Source organism: Ochlerotatus camptorhynchus, unplaced genomic scaffold (genome assembly GCF_037179485.1).
Source record: "Ochlerotatus camptorhynchus isolate MF236.1 unplaced genomic scaffold, CSIRO-AGI_Acam_v1.1 ptg000070l, whole genome shotgun sequence".
Lineage (NCBI taxonomy): Eukaryota > Metazoa > Arthropoda > Insecta > Diptera > Culicidae > Ochlerotatus > Ochlerotatus camptorhynchus.
In genome coordinates, this window is record NW_027040560.1 from 4110103 (window position 1) to 4131949 (window position 21847).

Sequence of the window (21847 nt, forward strand, 5' to 3'; positions counted from 1 at the left end):
AAAACTGTCGATGCTGATTTTCTTCACGGCATTTTTCAGAAGTTCAGGAAACTGACTTGAAGTTCTGGGACATTTTCTTTAAAGATCTATAAACTTCCCCAAAGTTCAGAACATTTCGGTTGTTTACGGAACTTCCCGCAGTTTTTGAAGCTCTCCTGAAGTTGCCGTGTTTGCTCGAAAGAGTTTTAAAATTTCACAATTTTTTCTACGCTAAATTTCTCAGACCTTCTATTAAGTTGTTGCAGTTTTCTGAAATTAGGCTAGTCTAGTTATTGTTATTTTTGGTGTTTCATTGGTGGACTTTGATTCGTGATAAATCAATATTTAAAGACATTGTTTACATTTTGCACATAGGCTCTTTTCACGTGTTGCTCTTGATTTTATCGCGTTTTTGAGCATGATACTGCAGACTGAAGGTGTTGCATTTGAATGCCATTTTGGAGATTTTAAGGTCACAACATCTGTAACCAATATTGGTGGGTCACGAGCTAATGAAATGTGTCATAGTGGCTCGCAATCGAAATACTACCAGGGACAGACCAATGGGGTTGTACGCAATGGTGACGTAGGACTACGTGGTCTTATATAATAAATGTTATTTGTTAACTGCAGCAGGAGCTTGTGTTTTGTGTAGGAATAGGAATTTGAGCGGGGTTTTCTCTGTTTACACTCTTTAGTATGACGCGCTTGGCATAGATGGCCCACAGCGACTCATAAAGGGCTACTGATTCCGATCAATAGCTGTACGACTTCGCCCTCCTTCTATGGATGCTCATGTGGGCTGCAGTTCACTACTTGCTACTTGGTGAGACCGGATGGAATTCAACTTTGAAATCTGTGTTAGGGTAATCGCAGGCAATCATAGCAGCAGTTGCACATTCGTGCAGTTTTCAAAAGTGACATTTTGAAAAATAATAAAGTCTTAATCTAAACAGATGCGTAGAACTATTTCTAATCGATTGATGATAAAATTATTGAAATTGGTCCAGGGGCAGCTGAGTTATTAACGTTCGAAATATTTCATAATTTTGTTACATGTTCCATTTTCGGTTTTCACACAGTGTACCCCCACATAGAAATCACAGACATAGTCCTACGTCAAAAAGTTTGAGAACCACTAGAGGGTTACAATGGATTTATCCGTCGTTTTTTCAAACGAGATTCTCTTAGGTTAAGGTTCTAAAAAGTTTGTTAAGCCCATGAAGAGGTCTTCACTGAAGCTCATTCAGAATTTGTATGATTTTTTTAATTAAGATGATTCGCCCTATGACCAAACAACAGGCATCAAAGTAAGATTTTCCGGAGAATCTGTTGGAAGCGTATTTTGAATTGCTTATGAAGCAGATTTCCCTATAAGGGTAAAGAATTCTTCTAGGAGTCTTTCTCCCAGAAACTGCAGCGTCTCTAGATTATGGTAATTTTTTTTTTTGAAGCCCTGCTTACTGTGAAGGGTCTCTGTAGGAGGTCTGTGAAGGGTCTCTTCGAGACTGTAGGTCTTCTATAATATCTATCTGTATATCTATAACCCACAGCGGTACCGGTGGTGTAGTGATAAGCGTGATTGCCTCTCACCCCAGTAGGCCTGGGTTAAATCCAAGTCGGCGTCGCCGGGATGTTCTGAGGCATACCATCTCTGATCACGTCTTCCTTCGCAAGGGAAGTAAAGCCGTTGGTCCCCGGTTCATGAGTTGATGAGTCGATAAGCCTACTTGTCGGATTGAAAACTAGTTCGACTTCGGTTAGACGGTTTGATGTCGTTTGTGACAACTGTCAAACTATCCGGTTTCGTTCCGCTTCCGCCCACATTCCGTTTGGGCCTTTACTGCTTAAGAATGCACCGTAAGTCCTCCACTGTATTTGATAACATTTATCTTTAAATGTACTTTCAGCGTCGTTCTATACACACCCAAGTATCATTGCAAGTTTTATTGAGGTTTTAAAGCATTCTACAAGTCTAAATCATGGTCTACAGAACCCTCACAGAACCCAAATTGTCACTTGGGAAAAGACGACTTTCAAGCAACATTCCTTGTGGGGTCTCTGCGTGAACGGAGGTCTTATTTCTGATGGATTTCATTATGATTTTAAAATCACGAATCTCGTAGAACATTTCAAAAGGTCCTAACTGCTTCCATCGATTCTCTTCATCGACTTGCTCTTTTGATAACCACTGCTATGCAAACACATTTCGCGCTATTTTTACCACATGGTTTAATCTGGGACGGGACTTGACAATCGGGTAGCGATTTCAAGCCAATTTGCTGTCCGAACCAGTTTCTGACGGGTCAATTTGACAGTAGCAATCGTGGAATGAAAAGGACAGAGGGATCGCATCAATCTGGCTGGCAGTGATGCCGGAATCAATGTAGACGTCAGTGGCGTTGTTAATTGTTTATGTTTGCGAAAGGAAAGTTGAAAAATTGAGTGCACTACGTGTTTTAAGCGATGGATATTGTTGTTTGTTTATGTTTTTTTTTTTTGTTGGGTTTAACCAAAATGATGTACAAGCTTCTAAGCTGCGGTAGAAACTCCGAATAAAATCCAAATTAAAATAGAAAAAAATATTTTACATTCCTGGCATCATTGGTCAACTCCGTCAATGAGGGTGTTCTATCGACCATGAATTAGACTTGTAGAATGCTATAAAACCTCTATAAAGCTTGCAATGTTACTTGGGACGTTCTTATCTAGCGTTCAAAACGTCAAATACAACAGGGAATAGTTTTGCAGCTGAGTTATTAACCTAAAGAGAAAGTCCATGGAGAGAATCGATCAACGCAAATAGCACCTTTTGAGGAGGCAAATAAGCTTAAATATTCCGAAAGGCATGACTTGCCAAGTAACATTGTAAGTTTTATGGTGGGTTTAAAGCATGCTACAAGTCAAAATCATGGTCTACAGAACCCTCATAAAACCAAAATTGTTACTTGGGTTATGAACATGGACAATTTTGATTTCATAAAACACTTATGAATTCCATAAACACGACTTACGAATGATTATCACATACGTCTTTAGCCTATTCGATTTCCCAAGCGTTGATAGACGTGAGTGCAAATCACGGGCTCAATTATCTAACCACTCAAGGTTTGAATCCAATCTGCTCAATTTTATAAAACAGATGAATTTCATTGTTTTGACTAATGAATTGTGTTTCATTGGTCATAGTTATAATTTCCATAATGTGGCGAAAAATCATACATTGTATCGCATCGTAATTGAGCGTACACCCTAGTGGAACATTTTTTGAAATATTCTGAATAGATATATTTTTTAAATCTTGGCTGGTGGTTGAACAGAAGTTTATTGATTTATCGTTTTAGTTTTGGACTTTATAACCTTAATAACCTGTACGAAGTTAGATTTATTTTAATAAAACGCACGATTTTCAACTTTTTACCTAGTGGACGAATTTTAGTAAAATTAGTGGAATATGAATGACCTTTATCAAGACTAAAATAAACGCAACCAAATAAGCCCAACACTGTACCATTAATTGATAAATTTATGATGATTCAGCAGCCAGAAATTCAGAAACTGATCTCTTTAAATTGTTCTTTTAAAACTGATTTTTCTAAAATTTGAGGACATGTGTACGCTAAATTTTGAGATACACTGTAAGTCGTTCTTATGGAATTCATATGTTTATTTGCCTCAGTGTAGTGTTCGAGATTCGCGAAACTCTATAAACGGGGCAATTCAACCGTCAAAACGGCAATCTGTGAACTTAGCAAGATATCACCTAAAAACCCACGATTCTCGATACGGGTCTAGAAGTGTTTTTGCTACAGAAACTGTTCAAAGGGTGTTTGATTTACAATCATCTGTTAATACCCCGTTCACATTACAGCGTATATCACGTGATATACGCTGTCTTGCAATGAGCACTCATACATCTAGTTTTCACTGGAAATCCTATGTATGAGTGCTCATTCCAAGTAACATTTAAGGTTTTATAGTGGTTTTAAAGCATGCTACAAGCCTAAATTATGGTCTCCAGAACCCTCATAAAATCAAAATTGTAACTTGGGATTGCAAGACAGCCTATATTACGTGATATAGGCTGTAATGTGAACGGGTTATAAGACTCCCTTAAGTGGTTTAAGCAATTGTGTAAAAATATAATTTAATAAAAGTTCGAGAAACCGTAAATCGTTCTTAATAAGCTGGAAAAGTAAAACATCGATCCTTAAAAGTTTAACAAGCCGAAAATAGTTATCCTTGATAAAAGCCAAAACCCTACGGCTAAAACGTCGGGAACGTAAGAAATCGTCGTTTCAACAGCAGACTGAGAATAGAATAACAAATTATCCTATCCAATAAAATCCCTAATAAGTTGCAAAATCCGATATTGGTTTCATAAACGTTGTAAAAACAGAAGTTAAAACTTGTTGCAGAGACTAAAAGTGGCAAAAGCCAAAAATCGTTTCCTATGAGTTGCAGAATGGAGTACCACCTTCTGTGTTTGACCGGCGAAATATGAGTTCATAACCTCAACATGCAGTCTTCCGTTGAACAACATTGGACCAAGGACCGGAATACCTCGATCCGCTTTCAGACCGCGCAGTAAAACAGAAAAAAAAAGAAAAGCCAATCTACCCATTCAGAGCATTCAGGAGGTCCAACAATTAACCTCACCACCCCCGGATTAAAGCCACACTAGCCAAGCACCAAGGACCGAAGCAACAAAAAAAAACCATACGATCCCATTAAATTTCACCGGATGCGCAAGACCATATCGGATCGTTACACACCAAAATTTATAATAACAATCAAAAGCCCTACCCATCCCCCCGTTCCAATCGTTGCACGTTACCATGGTGATGTGATCGGATCGGAACTGCATGGCTTGCTTCGATGATGATCCACAGTAATCAGTTAATTTCCTTCGTCTTCCTCACTCGCCTTGCTCGCCCGCTCACGAGTGTTATATGAATCAAAATGGGGTAAAAGGCGATCAATCGATACAAATCTCTCGCCGCAATAGACAGACTTTTATTACGGCCACCGATTAATGGCTGCATGATGAAATTTACTGTTTTATTGTGCTCGTTCGCAGGGCTGTTGTAACCCTAACTGCCTGCCTGCAGGCGCATGTGGAAAGTCATCACCCAGAATGACAGCTCGGACAGACGCTCGCAGGAGGCCGTGTATCTCTTACACCCATTCTTGCTGACAATGCGGATGCCGGGGTAAAATGGCAATGAAGGAAAATGCACTGGCGCGCTGGTGTGATTTATTCATCTTGTAATCGATACCGGCCCAGGTCGACTCTGACGACTGCGGTTGACATGCGATGACAAAACTCACAAAAGAACCATCAGCGCGCGGTAGGGTTAAAGTTACAACTCCGCGCCGCCATAAATCCCTTTCCTTTTATTCCAGCGTCGTTTTTATTCTGCAATCTGTATCAAATTTTATTTGCCTTTCTCGTTCTCCCTTTTACTTTCGGTTCTGCAGCACCGACTTTTCGGTTAATTTCGACTTGGAGAAAATTAAACGATAAACCTTGCCAAGCCCATTTTCAAAGGAGACTCATTAATCGATTTATCGAAATTAAGCGACTGCTGCTTAATCGCTCAATTTCCCTCCTTTGTTTTACCGCATGCTCACATCTTGTCTTTTTCAGGGAAATAATAGCGGTAATTGCCTCTGCCACACACACACACACACACACACACACACACACACGTATCTGCTCGAGAGACGGGAGAAACTGACAGCTTGGGAAGGGTAAGCAGCGCCGCCTATCGCTGGATTTAATTGTTGACCGACAACGTGCAGCAGAAGCAATCGCAGTAGGCGGCAGTGCACTGCACCATTCACCAAAAAAAAAAAAAAAAAAAAACAAAAACAGAAAAGCAATCGAAATTGATCCAATTTTTTAGCTTAATGAGTTTGCGATTAATAAATTATGCAGCACCAGCCGACTGGAAATCAGAGAAGGCGAACCGCAAAAAGAAAAGAGAATGCAAAACCGCGCTGCTCGCGGTGAAATGCTTTAAACTGTAATTTATCTTTTTATTATGCCAAAATTGAATCTTATTAATCTGTTAATTAGCAATCGGCTTCGATTTTTTTTACTACCGCCACCGGTTGCGGTTGTGACTTAATTGATGCATTAACTGTGTTTTTGTCAGATTGGAGACATTTTGAAAGTCATGACGTACCTTGATCGCACAGGATTCCACCCCAGTTGGTATCACAGATGCACTGCCAGGCGCTACCGTTGCAGTAGCCATGGCGACAGCCCGGGTAGACCATACACTCGTTGCAAAGAGGCCCCCGCCATCCGGGGCGGCATCTGAAAAAAAAAAACAAAAAGAAAAGAATTAGCAGACAAATCAACGATACCATTAAGCTATGACACAAAAAAACTGTCAAGAGGGGGCACTCTCGAGAAAGTCAAGTGTGTTTTGACGCCTTATGCTCGATCACGTGACACAGTGAGAGTGAGACAACAAGGTGAAGCACCCCTCATGCACGCTCGAGTATCACTGTTTTTTTGGTTATGTGCACTACAAACGAATTTAGCCGCCATATTTGTTTGTCGACGATCCTCGGAAGGGGGCTTCTGCTCACAGCCCACTACAAAAAAAGTCAACAACATCGCAGTGGGCACGGTACGACAATCTTCTTGTTTTGGAGATTCGAAGGTTCGCCGCCTGCTTCAATTGGTTGGTTGGGAATTTCCGATCGCTACCATTACGACCAAGAACCTTGTGGTTAATTAGAGGGTGTACTGGATATTAGAAATCCTCCAGCATTGATTTACCGGAATTCGGCAGAAGTCTGGCCATCCGCGGAATGCGCAAGGCCAATTCGGCGAACGGGATCCAGTTTCGTAGCGTGGGAAGAATTTATTCAAATTTTAGCCTTCATCCTATCCCTATCACACTGCGGAAAAAAGCCACACGGCGCGCGCACAACAAGACAATGAAAGAACGCTTAGCCGCTATTGTTTACCGAAACCGCCGACCAAGCAGCATCGGAGCTGTCAGGGAGGTGCTGCGCAAACGAAACAAAAGAAACGCCCGCGGTAATGACTTGTCAAATATTGACCAGCGCGCGAGATCATCGCAGCAACCGTCGCTCTTTTTTTCCCCGGATTTGTTGTGATACTATTCGAGATACCACCGTCATAAAACTATTTCTTCCCCCCCTCGGCGGGATAGATCGAATACGGTCGAAGGAAATGTCAAATTCAATGACAACGACAACAAAAGAAGCTCTGTTTACTCGCACACAATAACGGAAGAAAGGTAACCTTCTTCTTATTTTTTTTTCTAAGTCACGCAAATCCAAAAAATCCAATTAACCCATTCAAGACTATCATCACGCGGGTAGCGAGCGATTGAGCGAATGAAATCCCCAGCATAAACAAAACAACACCAACAATAACAATAAACCAATGTTTGCTTTTCCCGTTGGCATCTCGTTATCCCGCTCGCTCGCAGCGGCCTGCTTGGATTCTCGTTTTCTCCTCACCACACACACACCGACACCGCCCGATGTGAACCGCGCTGAGCTGCTGCTGCTGCTGCGGTCGGAGATTTATTGCAGAATTAAATTTTTTTAACAATGTTTTACTCGTTCAATTATGTATGATTAAGTGTTTATTTATTATTAATTCTACCTCAGCGTGGCCGCTGATGCGCCGAGCCGGCGATAGTTGCAGTGCATTCCATCCCCAGCGATGGGACTCTTTTCCTATTTCGTTGAGATTCGTTTTATTTCGGTAGGTAGCAAACGACGAAACAAGAAATGGTAGTAATTTGATGACAATTTGATAAACCATAAATTTATTTCACAATTGTTGGAAGTTATTGTCTCGTGCGCGGATGGTAGGTATAGGGTAACCTAAAGACGGGGACTAAATTTATGGCTCCTCTCTTCCGTTGTTTGTTGTTATGGTTGTGACTGTTTCCGTGGTTTCCGAAGATCGTCGTTAGGTTTGGTTCAGGTTCAGCCGAGCTACTCCGTGTTCGATGGGTAGCCCTTTGTCATGCTGAATGTCAAAGTGTCTCGCGGGTAAATTTTTGATGCGGTTTGAAAGTCGTTTGAAATGATTAGGGCGAAATCAAAATGTATGGATTGATATAAAAATAACTTGCATTGCAGCATTGCAACGAGATCGGCGTTCACACTACAGCTGATTATGAGTAATTCTCTGCTAAATGATCAAACAACTCAGCTGTGTATTGGCTGTCGATGTTCAAAAAAGGTTCCATTTCCACCAAATTGATGAGAAGACGGCGGGAAAGATGCTATTTTCATCGTATTATACACACTAAGATTATTTTACCGAAATCTGTGAAATTTTACCGAAATCACAGCAGCTGAACGTTCGGTAAACTTCAACTTCATGGAAGCATTACACACTTCAAGGCGGTTCCACTAGCTTCAAAAAGCTGCAGGAACTTGTAAGAAGTTCTTGCAATTTCAGGAATATTCAGAGATTTTAACTTAAGTCAAAAGAAATTCAGATATGTGGAGAGCATTTCAGAAAAACTGTGTAAATTTTTAAGAAGTTCCAAGTACCACCGAAAAGCTATATCTAGAGATTTGGCGAATTTCAGAAATCTGAAGGGCAGTTCCCGTAACTGCAGGTAAGTCCAGACTTTTGGAGGAGTTTAAAACTGAAATCAAAGTAGTCGTTGGATTACCTGACCTGGTCACTCCTGTTATTTTTCGCTGTCATTCCAATTCAAGAGCTCGATGTGAGGAATTCAAGTTTGCTTTAATAAAACATTCTTTTGTTCGTTAAGTCTCGGCCGGTTCATTATTGCCCCGTCCTGTCCACGTAGTTCCTTCAGGTTATGGGTTCGGCGAAGGAAGGAAGGCCCAGGGAGAGGAACATTTGACAGTTGTTGTTATTCACATCGTCGTGATTGTGCGCTGCTAAATTTGTCGATTTTTTATCACACGGGCTATCGTTATTCGTTTTTTTCCGTTCGGTATACCTGTAATATTGTACTGGTTGTTAGTGGAAAGTGCAGTTCGTTGCGATAATCGTCTAATTAGAGCATATTTTGTGTTGTGAAAACAGTGAAAAAGTTATCCAATCAGACATATTGTAGTGTACACAGAAAATCAAAACTACCCACCGCTTGGGTTTTTTAAACTCAAATTTGAGTTATTTGACCTCTGTCCGTTTCATTTCCTCTCGCTATTGTTGTCAAAAATAGAACCAAAGATTCGACTCAACCGTCTAGTTCCGTACAAGAAGCCAAAATTGAGTAATATGCGATATACCCAAATTTGAGTTAATTGAACTTAATTTTGGGTAGAAAAAATTGAAAATAACTTAGCGATGGGTAATTTTTTTTGCCGTGCTTAAATGCAAACTACTTTGAGCCGGTTTACCCAAATTTGGCTTATTGTACGGAACATGGGAGATGAGTGAAAAGAACTTAATTTTGGGTTGTTTTGAATTTATACTGTCTAGCATTGGGCGCTCTTGAGAATCCAATTCCTCTTTGCGTATTAGAGCATCTCCACCGCTGTTTCTAAATCACTTTTGGAAACTGAGTCAGCATGACTTCCGCCTGTGACCAATGCGCTAAACCAGTTAAAGGCGATGAAGAATCCGTCTCCTGCATGGCTTTTTTGCGACAGGATGATTAACCTATAGTGCGGGTGCAGTTTCGAGCGGTTAGATTTTCGGGGGCTAGATTGTACACGCACACACACACACACACACACACACACACACACATAAACACACACACACACACACACACACACACACACACACACACACACACACACACACACACACACACACACACACACACACACACACACACACACACACACACACACACACACACACACATAGACACACACACACACACACACACACACACACACACACACACACACACACACACACACACACACACACACACACACACACACACACACACACACACACACACACACACACACACACACACACACACACACACACACACACACACACACACACACACACACACACACACACACACACACACACACACACACACACACACACACCAAGGCTCCATCCTTGGTCCAACGCTCTGGAACGGGATGTACAACGGCGTGCTAACGCTGAAACTGCCCAAAGGAGTTGAGATCGTTGGCTTTGCGGACGACGTCGTCTTGACGGTAACAGGCGAGACGCTGGAAGAGGTGGAAGTGTTGTCAACCGAGGCAATCGACATGATTGGTAACTGGATGAAAGGAGCGAAGCTGCAAATAGCCCACCACAAAACGGAAGTGTTATTGGTCAGTAACTGTAAAGCGGTACAGCGGGCGGAAATCACCGTCGGGGAGCACACCATAACCTCGAAGCGTGTGTTAAAATACCTGGGAGTGATGATCGATGACCGGCTAAACTTCAACAGCCACGTCGAATATGCCTGTGAGAAGGCTTCGAAGGCCATCAACGCGATAGCTAGAATCATGCCGAACAACGCTGGTCCCAGCAGTAGCAAGAGGCGTCTTCTGGCCAGCGTGTCATCATCGATACTGAGATATGGAGGTCCAGCCTGGGTTCCAGCGCTGGAAACGAAGCAGAACCAAAGGAAACTGAGCAGTACGTTCCGGTTCATGGCCATGCGAGTCGTGAGTGCGTACAGAACCATCTCGTCGGAAGCAGTATGCGTTATCGCCGGTATGATCCCTATCGGCATCACCCTGGCGGAGGACAGTGAGTGCTACAGGCAGAGAGAAGCCGGAAGAGTACGGAAAGTTGGAAGAGTGGAGTCATTGGCTAAGTGGCAACAGGAGTGGAACACGACGGAGAACGGTAGATGGACACATAGACTAATACCGATTCTTTCGACCTGGGTGAACAGAAAACACGGAGAAGTCAATTTCCACCTAACGCAGTTCCTGTCGGGCCACGGCTGCTTCAGGAAATACCTGCATCGGTTCGGACACGCAGCGTCACCCCTCTGTCCGGAGTGTGGCAACGTCGATGAAACGCCGGAGCATGTGGTCTTTGACTGTCCAAGGTTCGAGGCAGTGCGAACGGAGATGCCCGTCCTTAACGTGGAGAATGTCGTTGATGAAATGTGTCGAGAGGAGGACTCTTGGAATGCCGTCAGCAGGGCAGTCACACAGATTATGTCAGAGCTGCAGCGTAAATGGAGAGAAGAGCAGCGATCTAGCAACGCCAGCTAGCACTGAGAGTACGACAAGTGCATGAGCACAGCCACCCCCCGAAGTAGTCGCTTCACAGTGGTCCCGGGGGGATCCAGGCAGAGGAGAGAGTAAGGAATGGGTTTTAGTGGAGCTGCACTAGGCAACTAGTGGATACCACACCGTGCCACCTTCACTACAGGCCAGGCTTCTTGAAGCTTTCCTAAACCTTACTATAAAAAAAAAAAAAAAAAAAAAACACACACACACACACACACACACACACACACACACACACACACACACACACACACACACACACACACACACACACACACACACACACACACACACACACACACACACACATACACACTCACACACACACACACACACACACACACACACACACACACACACACACACACACACACACACACACACACACACACATACACACACACACACACACACACACACACACCTACGAAGGAAGGCTCCGGAATTCCGCAGTTGAATGGAACGAACTTCGACAATTGGCGGTTTCGAGTTCAACTGTACCTGGATGCGGCAGAAGTTTCGGACGTATTAACCAAGCCAGTTCCCGGTGAATCGGACCAGGGAAGGGCGAAGTGTTTGCAGACAGATTGGAAAGCGAAGTCCTTGCTAGTTGGATTCCTCTCTGCTGAATGTCTAGGCATAGTACGGGACAAGGAGACTGCTCGAGAAATGTGGAAGGCACTAGAAGATACATATGCGAAGAAGTCTGTAGCAAGTCAGACCCTGTTGCGGAAGCAGTTGGCCAGGCTCCGTATGAAAGAAGGAACTTCGATGCGGCATCATTTTCAACAGTTCGACGATATCATACGCCAACTCGAATCAGCAGGCGCGAAGCTCGAAGAGAACGACCTGATATCGCAATTATTTCTCACCCTTTCCGATAGCTACGACTCCCTTGTAACGGCTCTAGAGAATATCAACGAGAACGACCTCACATTGGAGACTGTGAAACAGCGGTTACTGGCTGAAGAATCCAAGCGGTCTGATAGGATGGAAGATTCGAGCGAAGACAAGGCAGCAGCGTCATCGATGTGGCAAAAACTGGCTACATGATGAAAGATTGTCGTGTCAAGAAGACCGATGGTAACGTCAACGCAGCGGTTGGAAGCAAAGCAGTTCGGTTCATGGTGAACCAGAAGCATCCGAAGGTGCAGAACAAGCGAACCATCTTCTACGTGGACTCCGGATGTAGTGACCATCTGGTTAACAGTTTAGATTGCATGCAGTCGGTCCGGAAGCTCAAACAACCTTTCGTTATTGATGTGGCCAAAGATGGTGTGTCGATTGTTGGGAAATAGGAAGGCGAAGTCAAGGGGATTTCCAAAAACGGTATTCTGTTCTAGATGAGAAATGTAATTTTCGTACCTTTCTGTCAAGAAGATGACCCAAGCCGGGATTGACGTGTTGTTCACAAGCCGCGGCGGAAAACATCAGGCGCTGATGAAGCAAGGTTATGCGGCGATCGGTGTGGCACAGTTTCGAGGAAATCTCTACGAGTTGGAGTTAGATCTGGACGTGGTAGGACCTACAGCAAATCTCTGCGCAGCGGAGGTCAGCAATCTCTGGCATCGTCGTTTAGGTCACGCCAGTCAGACCACGATGAATACGTTAGTTCGACACAATATGGTGGAAGGTCTTAGCCCAAAAGTTGATTCAATTGGATTCTGTGACACATGTGTGCTTGGATAGCAGTGCAGAGAACCCTTCAACGGAACTCGTGAGCGTGAGCCAGTCGATTGCTTAAGCGGATACATTCGGATGTGTGCGGACCAATCGATCCGCCGGCTTGGGATGGATCGAGATATTTCGTCTCTTTTATAGATGATTACAGCCATTTTACGTCCATCTACCTGATGAAGAGAAAGTCCGAAGTCTTCGTACATTTTCAAGAGTATGAAGCCATGGTAACCACCCAATTTGAAAAACGAATTTGCAAGCTAACTGTCGACCAGGGACGTGAGTATTGTTCCGGAGAACAGAAGCGTACTACAAACGAAAGGGAATTCAATGCCAAAAATTCATGTGGTAGGAGGCAGCACTTACTGGAACGTACTTGTTGAACCGGTTTCCTACTGCTGCTCTGTCGGATAATCGTACACCTGCTGAGCACTGGACAGGTGCGAAACCTGATCTCTCCAAGCTGAGTATCTTTGGATGTAAAACGTTTTCGTGGGTTCCAACCCAGCTGAGGAAGAAGTTGGACAACAAGAGTCGGGAGGCGGTCATGATTGGCTATGCTCCAAATGGCTACCGCTTATGGAACAGAAAAGCAAGAAAAGCATTCATCTCTCGTGACATCAAGTTCGATGAAGCTTCTTTACCATACACAAATGAAGGCTCCCTTAGTGATTCCCATGCTGTATCCGCCAGAGGGGGACAATTCGTCGGCCGAACAAGAAGCAGTAGCTGTTATCGAACGCGAAACCGAAGATGAAGTCGATCCGGATACGCAAAGCACCGTTGATCTGGATGAAGAACCAACCGAAGAAGCTCCATCCGAAAACCCTGGGGCATAGAGGTGATGACTATTAAGAGTCTGACACTCCCAGGTAAACTACTTGACTTCTTTACCGGGTTTAGAGCAAGATCTGCTGGTAACAACTCTTCCAGGTACCGGAACCGAAGTCGAAGATCGAGAAGATCGACAGCTCGGGATGACCGCAGTTAGAGACGAGTTAAAATCTCTTGAGGAGAATAAGGTGTGGACGACGGTGGAATGCCCTGCCGGTGTCAAGCCCTTGCAGTCGATGTGGGTCTTTCGCGTGAAAGAGGATGAAGAAGGAAACCATGTGCGATGCAAGGCAAGACTGGTAGTCAAAGGTTTCTTGCAGAAGGCTGGCCTGGACTACAATGAAACATATGCGCCCGTTGCAAAGTTGACGACGATTCGAATTGTGCTGGCCGTAGGCGTACCAAAGGGGTTTCCAGTTCCATCAGATGGACGTCAAGACGGCGTTCCTTCATGGTGAGCTGCAAGAGAGAATCTTCATGGCTGTTCTGGATGGCGTCAAGGCAGACCCTGGGCGGGTGTGCCAGCTACAGAAATCGTTGCATGGTCTGAAGCAGTCTCCTCGTTGTTGGAACGAATAATTCAACCAAGCGCTGCTGAAGCTAGGTTAAATACGTTCCAAGCACAACTCTAGATAGAGCTGGAATTAGGGCCTAACAGTTTTTGTAAACAATGGTTTATCTCGATGATTTCTAGGAATTCAAGGCGCGCCAACGCAAACCAACATAGGAATCGGGTAGGGGAAGACTTACCATACCTGATGATGATACTGATTTGATTGGGTGAGCCTTGAGTTTCTGGAAATCATCGAGAGAAGTCATTGTTTACAAAAGCTGTTACGCCCTAATTCCAGCTCTATCTAGAACTATAGCCTTTAGAGATTTTCACGTCCGGTTGTATTGCTGCGATATGTGAGAGCGTGTTAGTGAATATCCGAGGAAAATACATAACAAACCGATGTCAAACTCATTTTGACAGATCTACTTTCATACATTTTTTAGGTTAGCCAGAGGAAAATAATAAACAACTTTACACGGCGTTGCCCCCGCTAGTGTGCGTGCGTTAAACGTCACTAATCTCTATACACCCGTATCGAAAAGAGGGGGAAAGACGTTGTTTTCATCGTGCTGTATGTCGATGATCTCCTGATAGCAGGTATGCAGCTGACTATCATAATGAAGCTGAAACGCGAACTGTCGGCGATGTTTGAAATGACCGATTGTGGAGAGTTGACTCACTTTCTTGGGATGAAGATACGGTACGATCAACAAAATGGTAGAATGATGCTGTCTCAAGAAACCAGCCTGGAAAAGATCGCCAATGGAGAAAGGATTGAAGTTGGATCGTCAAGTGGCCGAAGGTGTTCAAGAACCGTACCGTGAATAATTGGGAAGCCTGATGTACGTGATGATGTCCACAAGGCCGGAAATTTGCTTTCTTATCGGATATCTGGGAAGATTCCAACTTCAACCTGGACAACAACATTGGACAGCTCTGAAACGGGTTATACGATACTTTAAGGGATCGATGGAGTGTTGCTTGACGTTTACTCGAGACAATCAAGCGGCACCACTCATCGGGTTTGCTGATTCAGACTGGGAATCAGTAAGTGGATTTGTTTTCCGTGTTTTCGGATGCACTGTTGCGTGGTCAAGCGAGAAGCAAACAACAGTTGCAACTTCTTCAAGCAAAGCTGAATATGTAGCGTTGAGTGCTGCAGCATCGGAAGCAATATCGCTAGTCGGTGTTCTAGGCGATCTCAGTGAGCTGAACATTGAACCAATCACCCTATACAAGGACAACCGAGGACAACCGTGGACCAAAAACTTGGAGAGTCAGAGAGCCAATGGAGAGAATCTTTTTCCGGCATTTAGCGACAAACCGTAGAGCAAATGATACGCTTCTTTGTAGACTCTCTATTCTTGAAAACCTATTGTAAGCAAACAGTGGTTTTGGTGCTTCACGATGGTGTGCATAAATTGGTCGTATTTCCTCCGTGGTATCAGGACTAGGTAACGACTTGGATGGCCACAATGCTTCTTCTTCGTACAAGAATCCTGGTCCCCGAAACCATCTGCTGTCGTCTTCGAAGCGAGGTCCTTTGCCCCACTTAGTGGCTTCATCCGCTACGTTGAGGGTTGACGGTACGTGTCTCCAATCGCCTAGGTTAGTTTCCGATAGTATTTCACTGATTCGAACAGCAACGAACTGTCCGTATTTTCTTTGATCCGACTGTATCCAGGAGAGCACTGTTGTTAAATCACTCCACATCACTCGGCGACGTATTGGCAGCGTATGACCTTCAACAACTTACTTCATCAATCGGGACCCTATCACCGCAGCTTGTAGTTCTAGCCGTGGTACTGACAAGGTTTTCAGTGGTGCTACTTTTGTCTTCGAAGAAATTAGAGCACACCGTACGCCTTCACGATCAACGATGCGAAAGTAAGTGACGGCAGCGTAAGCCGTCTCACTCGCTCATAACCAGGAAAGTAGCACCGAGAGATTGTCACTGTGTTGATTTTATGAAGTATGTTCACCCACCGTTGTCAACGATCGTAGATCTGTTCAGGAATCTGCTCATCCCAACTCGTTTTGGTTTTCCAAATATCCTGGACAATACACTTTCCATGTACAACGAACGCCGCTACCAATCCGAGTGGGTCAAAAATACTCATGACTACACGGAGAGTTTCTCGCTTCGTTGGAATCCTCGTACCATCTAGCAACGGTAGAATTTCGTTCCGGAAGTTAATGTTGAATGAAAAAAGGTCTTGTTCCGGCAGCCATACCATTCCGAGGATTCTTTCGGAATTTGTGGTCTTGTCGGCTATAAAGCTTTTCGAGTTCTGAGGAATTGGATCCCCTATCTGCTGAACGACATCTTTCGAATTGGATAACCACTTCCGAATATCAAATCCGGCTTTCGCATGAACGGCTTTTACCTCTTTATCAGCTGAACCGCTTCTTCCTCGGTATCCACGGCAGCTCTGGGGTACTGCATTTTCCACTCTTCAGCGTTTAAGTTTTTTACGTATTGAGCGGAGCATGGAGAGCAAGTTGCTCCGAATATTGCCACGTCCATCACGTAAACTTCCACCTGCTCTTCTGGTTCGTTACGGAATACGAATTGCAGAGACTGTCGATCTCGGGAACGCATTAACATCTGCATGAACATTTCCCGTATGTCTCCCGATATTGCTACCTCTCGTTGGCGGAAACGATACAAAACGGACAGAAGTGGTGTCAAAAGGTCTGGCCCCGTTTACAGCATAGAATTCAGTGAAACTCCTTCGACCATCGCCGCTGCGTCCCATACGATGCGAATTTTCCCTGGTTTATTCGGGTTTAAAATTACACCCAATGGTAGGCACCAAGTCCTCCTAGGGTCACTATTGACCGCCTCCTCTTCCGTCAATTTGTGTGCGTACCCTTTCGCTTGAAAGTCCATGCTCTGCTGCTTAACGTTGTTGTACACCTCTGGCATCTTCGATAGTTGTTTCTCCAGGCATTTCATACGTTGCTCGGCCATAGACCGACTATCAGGAAACTCTATGTAATCGTACTTCCATAAGAGGCCCGTTTCGAACCTTCCTGATGGTGTGCGAACTGTTGTTTCCTTGAGAATTTGACGAGCTCGTTGATTGTCTTCTGATTCGATTGCAGGTACTGCTGATATTCCAATGCTTTCCACCTTGAAGAACCCCTTGACCAAATCGTGAAATTCTTGATCTGGAGATCGCGCGCAGATATGAAGATGACGATACTCTTGGGGTACGTCTGGACCTTCAACATTACCGTAAAGCGTCCAGCCAAGTTTGGTTTTTGCAGCAACTGGTTCGTACTCTTTTCTATCCCTCTTTTTAAGCGTAACGATCAACTGCTTGCCACAGGAAGTCCCCGTAGATACGTGAACCTTTGTGCAATCTGCTCAAACTGTTCCAACAAACAGAAAACTTCGGAAAAGTTTAAAAGAGTTTAGGAGAGTTCCATTTATATAAGAACCGGACCAAAATATTGTAGAATAGTGAGCTTCAGGTAAGCTTCTCTGAACTAGATGGATCAGATAACCAAAGGGCAGTTGTAATAATTTCAAGGAAATTGCAGAAAGCATTCAGAAGTTTCTAAAAATTCAGGGAAATTCCGGAATGTTCCACAAAGCTCCGAGACAATTTCTAGAACGTAACTGAAGTTATGTTAATATCAGAACAATGTGGGATTGTTTTAAGAAATATTGAAGATTATTATGGGGATTTCAAGAACTTCAAACATTGGCAAACATTTAACTAAGTTGATTCGAGAACTTCAAGGCGGTTCCATTAATTAATATAAAAAATGCGATACCTTCAAGAAATTCCAGAGATCTTCAAAGAAACTTTTAGATAGTTTCATGGCATTGAGCAAAGTCCCGAGTGCATACAATCCCATTAAATGAAGGACTTTCTAAAAGTTTCGTGGGTGATAAAAACTTCATAAGCGGGAATTATGAAAGTTAAGGGAAACTCAGATAATCATAGAAAACATCAGGGATGTCCAGAGAAGTTCAGGGAAGATTAGTAATTCATGGCAAAGTTCCATGAGCGTTTATGAAGTTTACAAAACTTTAGGAAAATTGCGGAAAATGAATTAAATTCAGAAATTGTTTGGACAGTTTTAATAACATCAGGAAAGTCTAGACAATTGGAAAAGTTATGAATTAGTGTCGATAACTTAAGGCCAGTAGAAAATCTTACATCTATATGAATTATATCGGTTAGATTCCAGAAAAATTAAGGGTACTTAAAAATAGTTTCAAAAATTTCCGGGAAGTAAATACATTTAAGAAAAAACTTCAAAAGTAGCTTTACAGAAGTCCCTTTGACGTTCAGAAAAACTTTGAGAACTTCACAGAAGTCCATGGAACTTTAGGAAAGATCCGATCAGAACTTCACTAATGTTTCATGGGAACATTTCAAAAAGAGTTTCGTTAGCTCCAAAAATTCTTGGACTCCAGGAAACTTCCATGAATTTCAGAAAGTTAGCGGTAAATTTTGAGAAGTTCCCAAATTTTCAGTTTAAAAATACCAAATTTTTAATGAAACTTCAGAGATGTTAGGGAATTTTTTTTTTTTTTGAGTTCTTCACATAAGTTTAGTGAACTTCAGGGAAGCATTTTTAGGACAGTTTAACGCTCCGAACACGATGCCTCCGGTAAAATGTTTTACGGCAAACTTACAATGTTTGAAAAATCATAGCTCAGCCATTTATTGATGAATTTCAAATCTATTTGAATCTACATACTTTAGAGATTTATTTGGTACCATAGATTTAAAATCTATTCATAAAATGAGCAATCATTTTTCAAACATTGCCAATTTGTCGTTACACATTTTTCCGGAGGCATCTGAAAGGTGCATAAACTCACACATGAATGTCTTGAAATTATCCTAAGATTTCCCTTGGAATTTTCCTTTGGGGTTCTCAGGAGTTCTGCTCATGGAATAATCTTCAGAAATTTCAATGAGCTTTCATTAAAATACACTTTGAATCTTATTCAGGATTTTCTTGAAATTCTACTCAAAATTGTCTCAGGTGTCTGATGAGGTCTTTCTCAAAGATTTTGTTTCAACTCCCTTGGAATGGTCCTTAGAAATAATAATCAAATTCCAAGAACATCCTTACTCGATCTCTCCCTAACTCGATAGTTCGACTACGTTTTCCATAGTAATTTCCAAAATTTACCTCCGCAACTCGATGGCCTCCCTAACTCGATGGTTCCTTTAAAATCAAGTACGAGGGAGTTGACTGTGCTTCATTTGAGTCAGCATGAGCGCTTATTGATATTATATGATGAATATAGAATAAGAAATTGCTTGTTCAAAATCCCTCGATGAATATCTGTGCACAGACAAACAGACGTATCACTTCATTGTGTATCTTCGTTCATGCATTTAACGGTTGATTTGAATATTATCAGTTCCGCGAACTACTCGCCGCAGCGCTGGCATCGGATTACTTTGACGCTTCTATACATTATATAGAACTTTTATGCAATATTGTTTGCGAGCTAGCGAGCAAGCTTGTTTTCCGCGAGAAGCCCGAGAGATGTCGTTACTGAGGTCATATGTTTTGAGATACTATGTTTTCAAGAAAAACTTTTTCAAAGAGTTACGTCTGTTTGTCTGTGATCTGTGTGTAGTAGTCTCAAAATTCAGATGAAAGAATTTTCTTTCAAATCTCCGGTTCTTGTGACTTTCTTTCAGATGCCTCTTCTAACAATCTCCGGAAGTTTCTTCCGATTTCAATTGAAAGATTTTTCAGAGTTGTCTCATTATTCCAAGAAGACTCTTTCAATTTTTGCCAGAAATTCTTCCATCTTTCTGTGGAGGCAGCTTCCAGTGTCATAATGATGTTTCTAACGACTTCCATTGGAAGATTCATCCAACTTCTCTTGGAGGTTTCTTTCGATTTCCCCCAGAAGCACTTCTGGTTTTTTTTTTCAGGCATCCTCCAGAATTTTCTTCTGACTGCTACCGGAAGATTCTTGCGATTTATTCTGGAAACTCTTTCTGACTTCTTCCAGTACTTGCTCTGAAAGTGTCTTTCACTTTCCTTTTTCTGGATGTTGATAAGCCGACAGGTTCTGTCAGCTTCCACCGGATGCTTCTATCAACTTTCTCCGGAAGTTTTTTTCAGGTAATTCTATGGAAGTTCATTAAAACCTCTCCAAAAAGGTTCCATCTGCTTCCACTGGATATTTCTCTTAATTTACTGATAGATCTAAATAGAAAATAGGTTTCCTGGTCCGTGAACTCTGTTATCAGGGAAAATAAATATTTAGCATGCCTTTTTTAGCTGCTTCCATGGAATTGTAAAACCTGATTTCTGGTCAAATTCACGGGAACAGTCTCCTTGGATCAGGCTTCTTATTTCTTCACACATTGAGCATAAAGAGTAAACTTTACAGCTCATCACATTCAGGAGAACGATTGTACAGCTTTATGAAAACACACATTCACATTGAGGCAACTACAAAACGAAACGGAGAAAGAGTGGTGCGCTTAGATAAAAGTTACTTTGCTCCAAGCTTTTGAATTTACTCCCAGTGAAGTACCAAAAGACAAATAGGAAAAGTTACAACCGGGGTTCGAACCACGGACTCTGGGATCCAAAGGCGACGCTTGATGAAGCATTGCGATACAAACCAAATAAGAAGCATGCATTCCTCTCGACTCATCGCATTGGCGGATTCAATCAAGCTGAAAAGTTTCTGAAAGAGGAACAAAATGTGGTTTCCTCAGATTGTTTGCACATTGAAGAGGCCATTCGAACAGCAGTCTTCAGTTTTCAAGAGGAAAGTCGAAGCGGAGAAGAGACCATGGTATTGAAAACTGAGTGAAGGTGGAATTTTACTTTTCTCTATTTTTGCTCTGAGGTTCGACACCTTCTCGAAATCGCCTCCGATCAACAACAGAGGGATTTCCGAACATCTTAATTTATTTTCGAAGTGTCAAATTTAAGCCGCCAAAGTAAACATGTATCACACGTCATCAACTGCAATAATGTGAACGAGAATGCACAAAATTATACTTTTTGCTATCAGGTGAATCTTTGTCACTGACAAAATCTGTATGAAATTTTAAGGAAGGTTTAGGTGAGACTCTCGTGAGAGTCAATTCTTCCACTGATAATGTCAAAAAATAAGGCTGTCAATATCGACAAAACTCAGCGCAGATCACTAAAAGATAACAAACCAGAGAATGACGAAAAACAGCGGCCACCGCCAGCTTGTTTCAAAGCTTCCCTCTAACCGTGATCGCACAGCGGTCACTCCGTTAGAGTAGCCAAGCTCGCAGTAGGCCTCGGCCGAACTGTTTACCTTTGACCGCACAAAAAGCAACAAAACATACAAAACGAAGGAAAACATTGAAACAAAAGCCATCCTCCACACTAAAGTGGCCAGCGTGAAAGAAAGCAAACTGTTTACACGTGCGGTCGGTCAGCGCAAAGCTGTCAAGTTTGCTTGTGAAAAATACCTTTCGGTAAACAGTTCAGTGCAAACATGATGAGTGAGTGAGTGAATGAGTGAAGTGCGTGAGTTTTCCCCATTCGCTGTCAAAGAAAAAAAAAATCCATCGCTTGCTTTAACTCCAGCCTTCCTTCAGC

The 21847-nt window shown here is 42.8% G+C and overlaps 1 protein-coding gene across 1 annotated transcript in view; it reads right to left on the reverse strand.

Moving 5' to 3' along the window:
* Positions 1-21847, reverse strand: part of Ser (Serrate) — a 165282-nt gene that overhangs the window by 46388 nt on the left and 97047 nt on the right. Inside the window, exon 9 of the mRNA XM_065216970.1 lies at positions 6171-6304. Within this exon, the coding sequence (XP_065073042.1) occupies positions 6171-6304 (134 nt within the window). The remainder of the gene's footprint in view (positions 1-6170; positions 6305-21847) is intronic.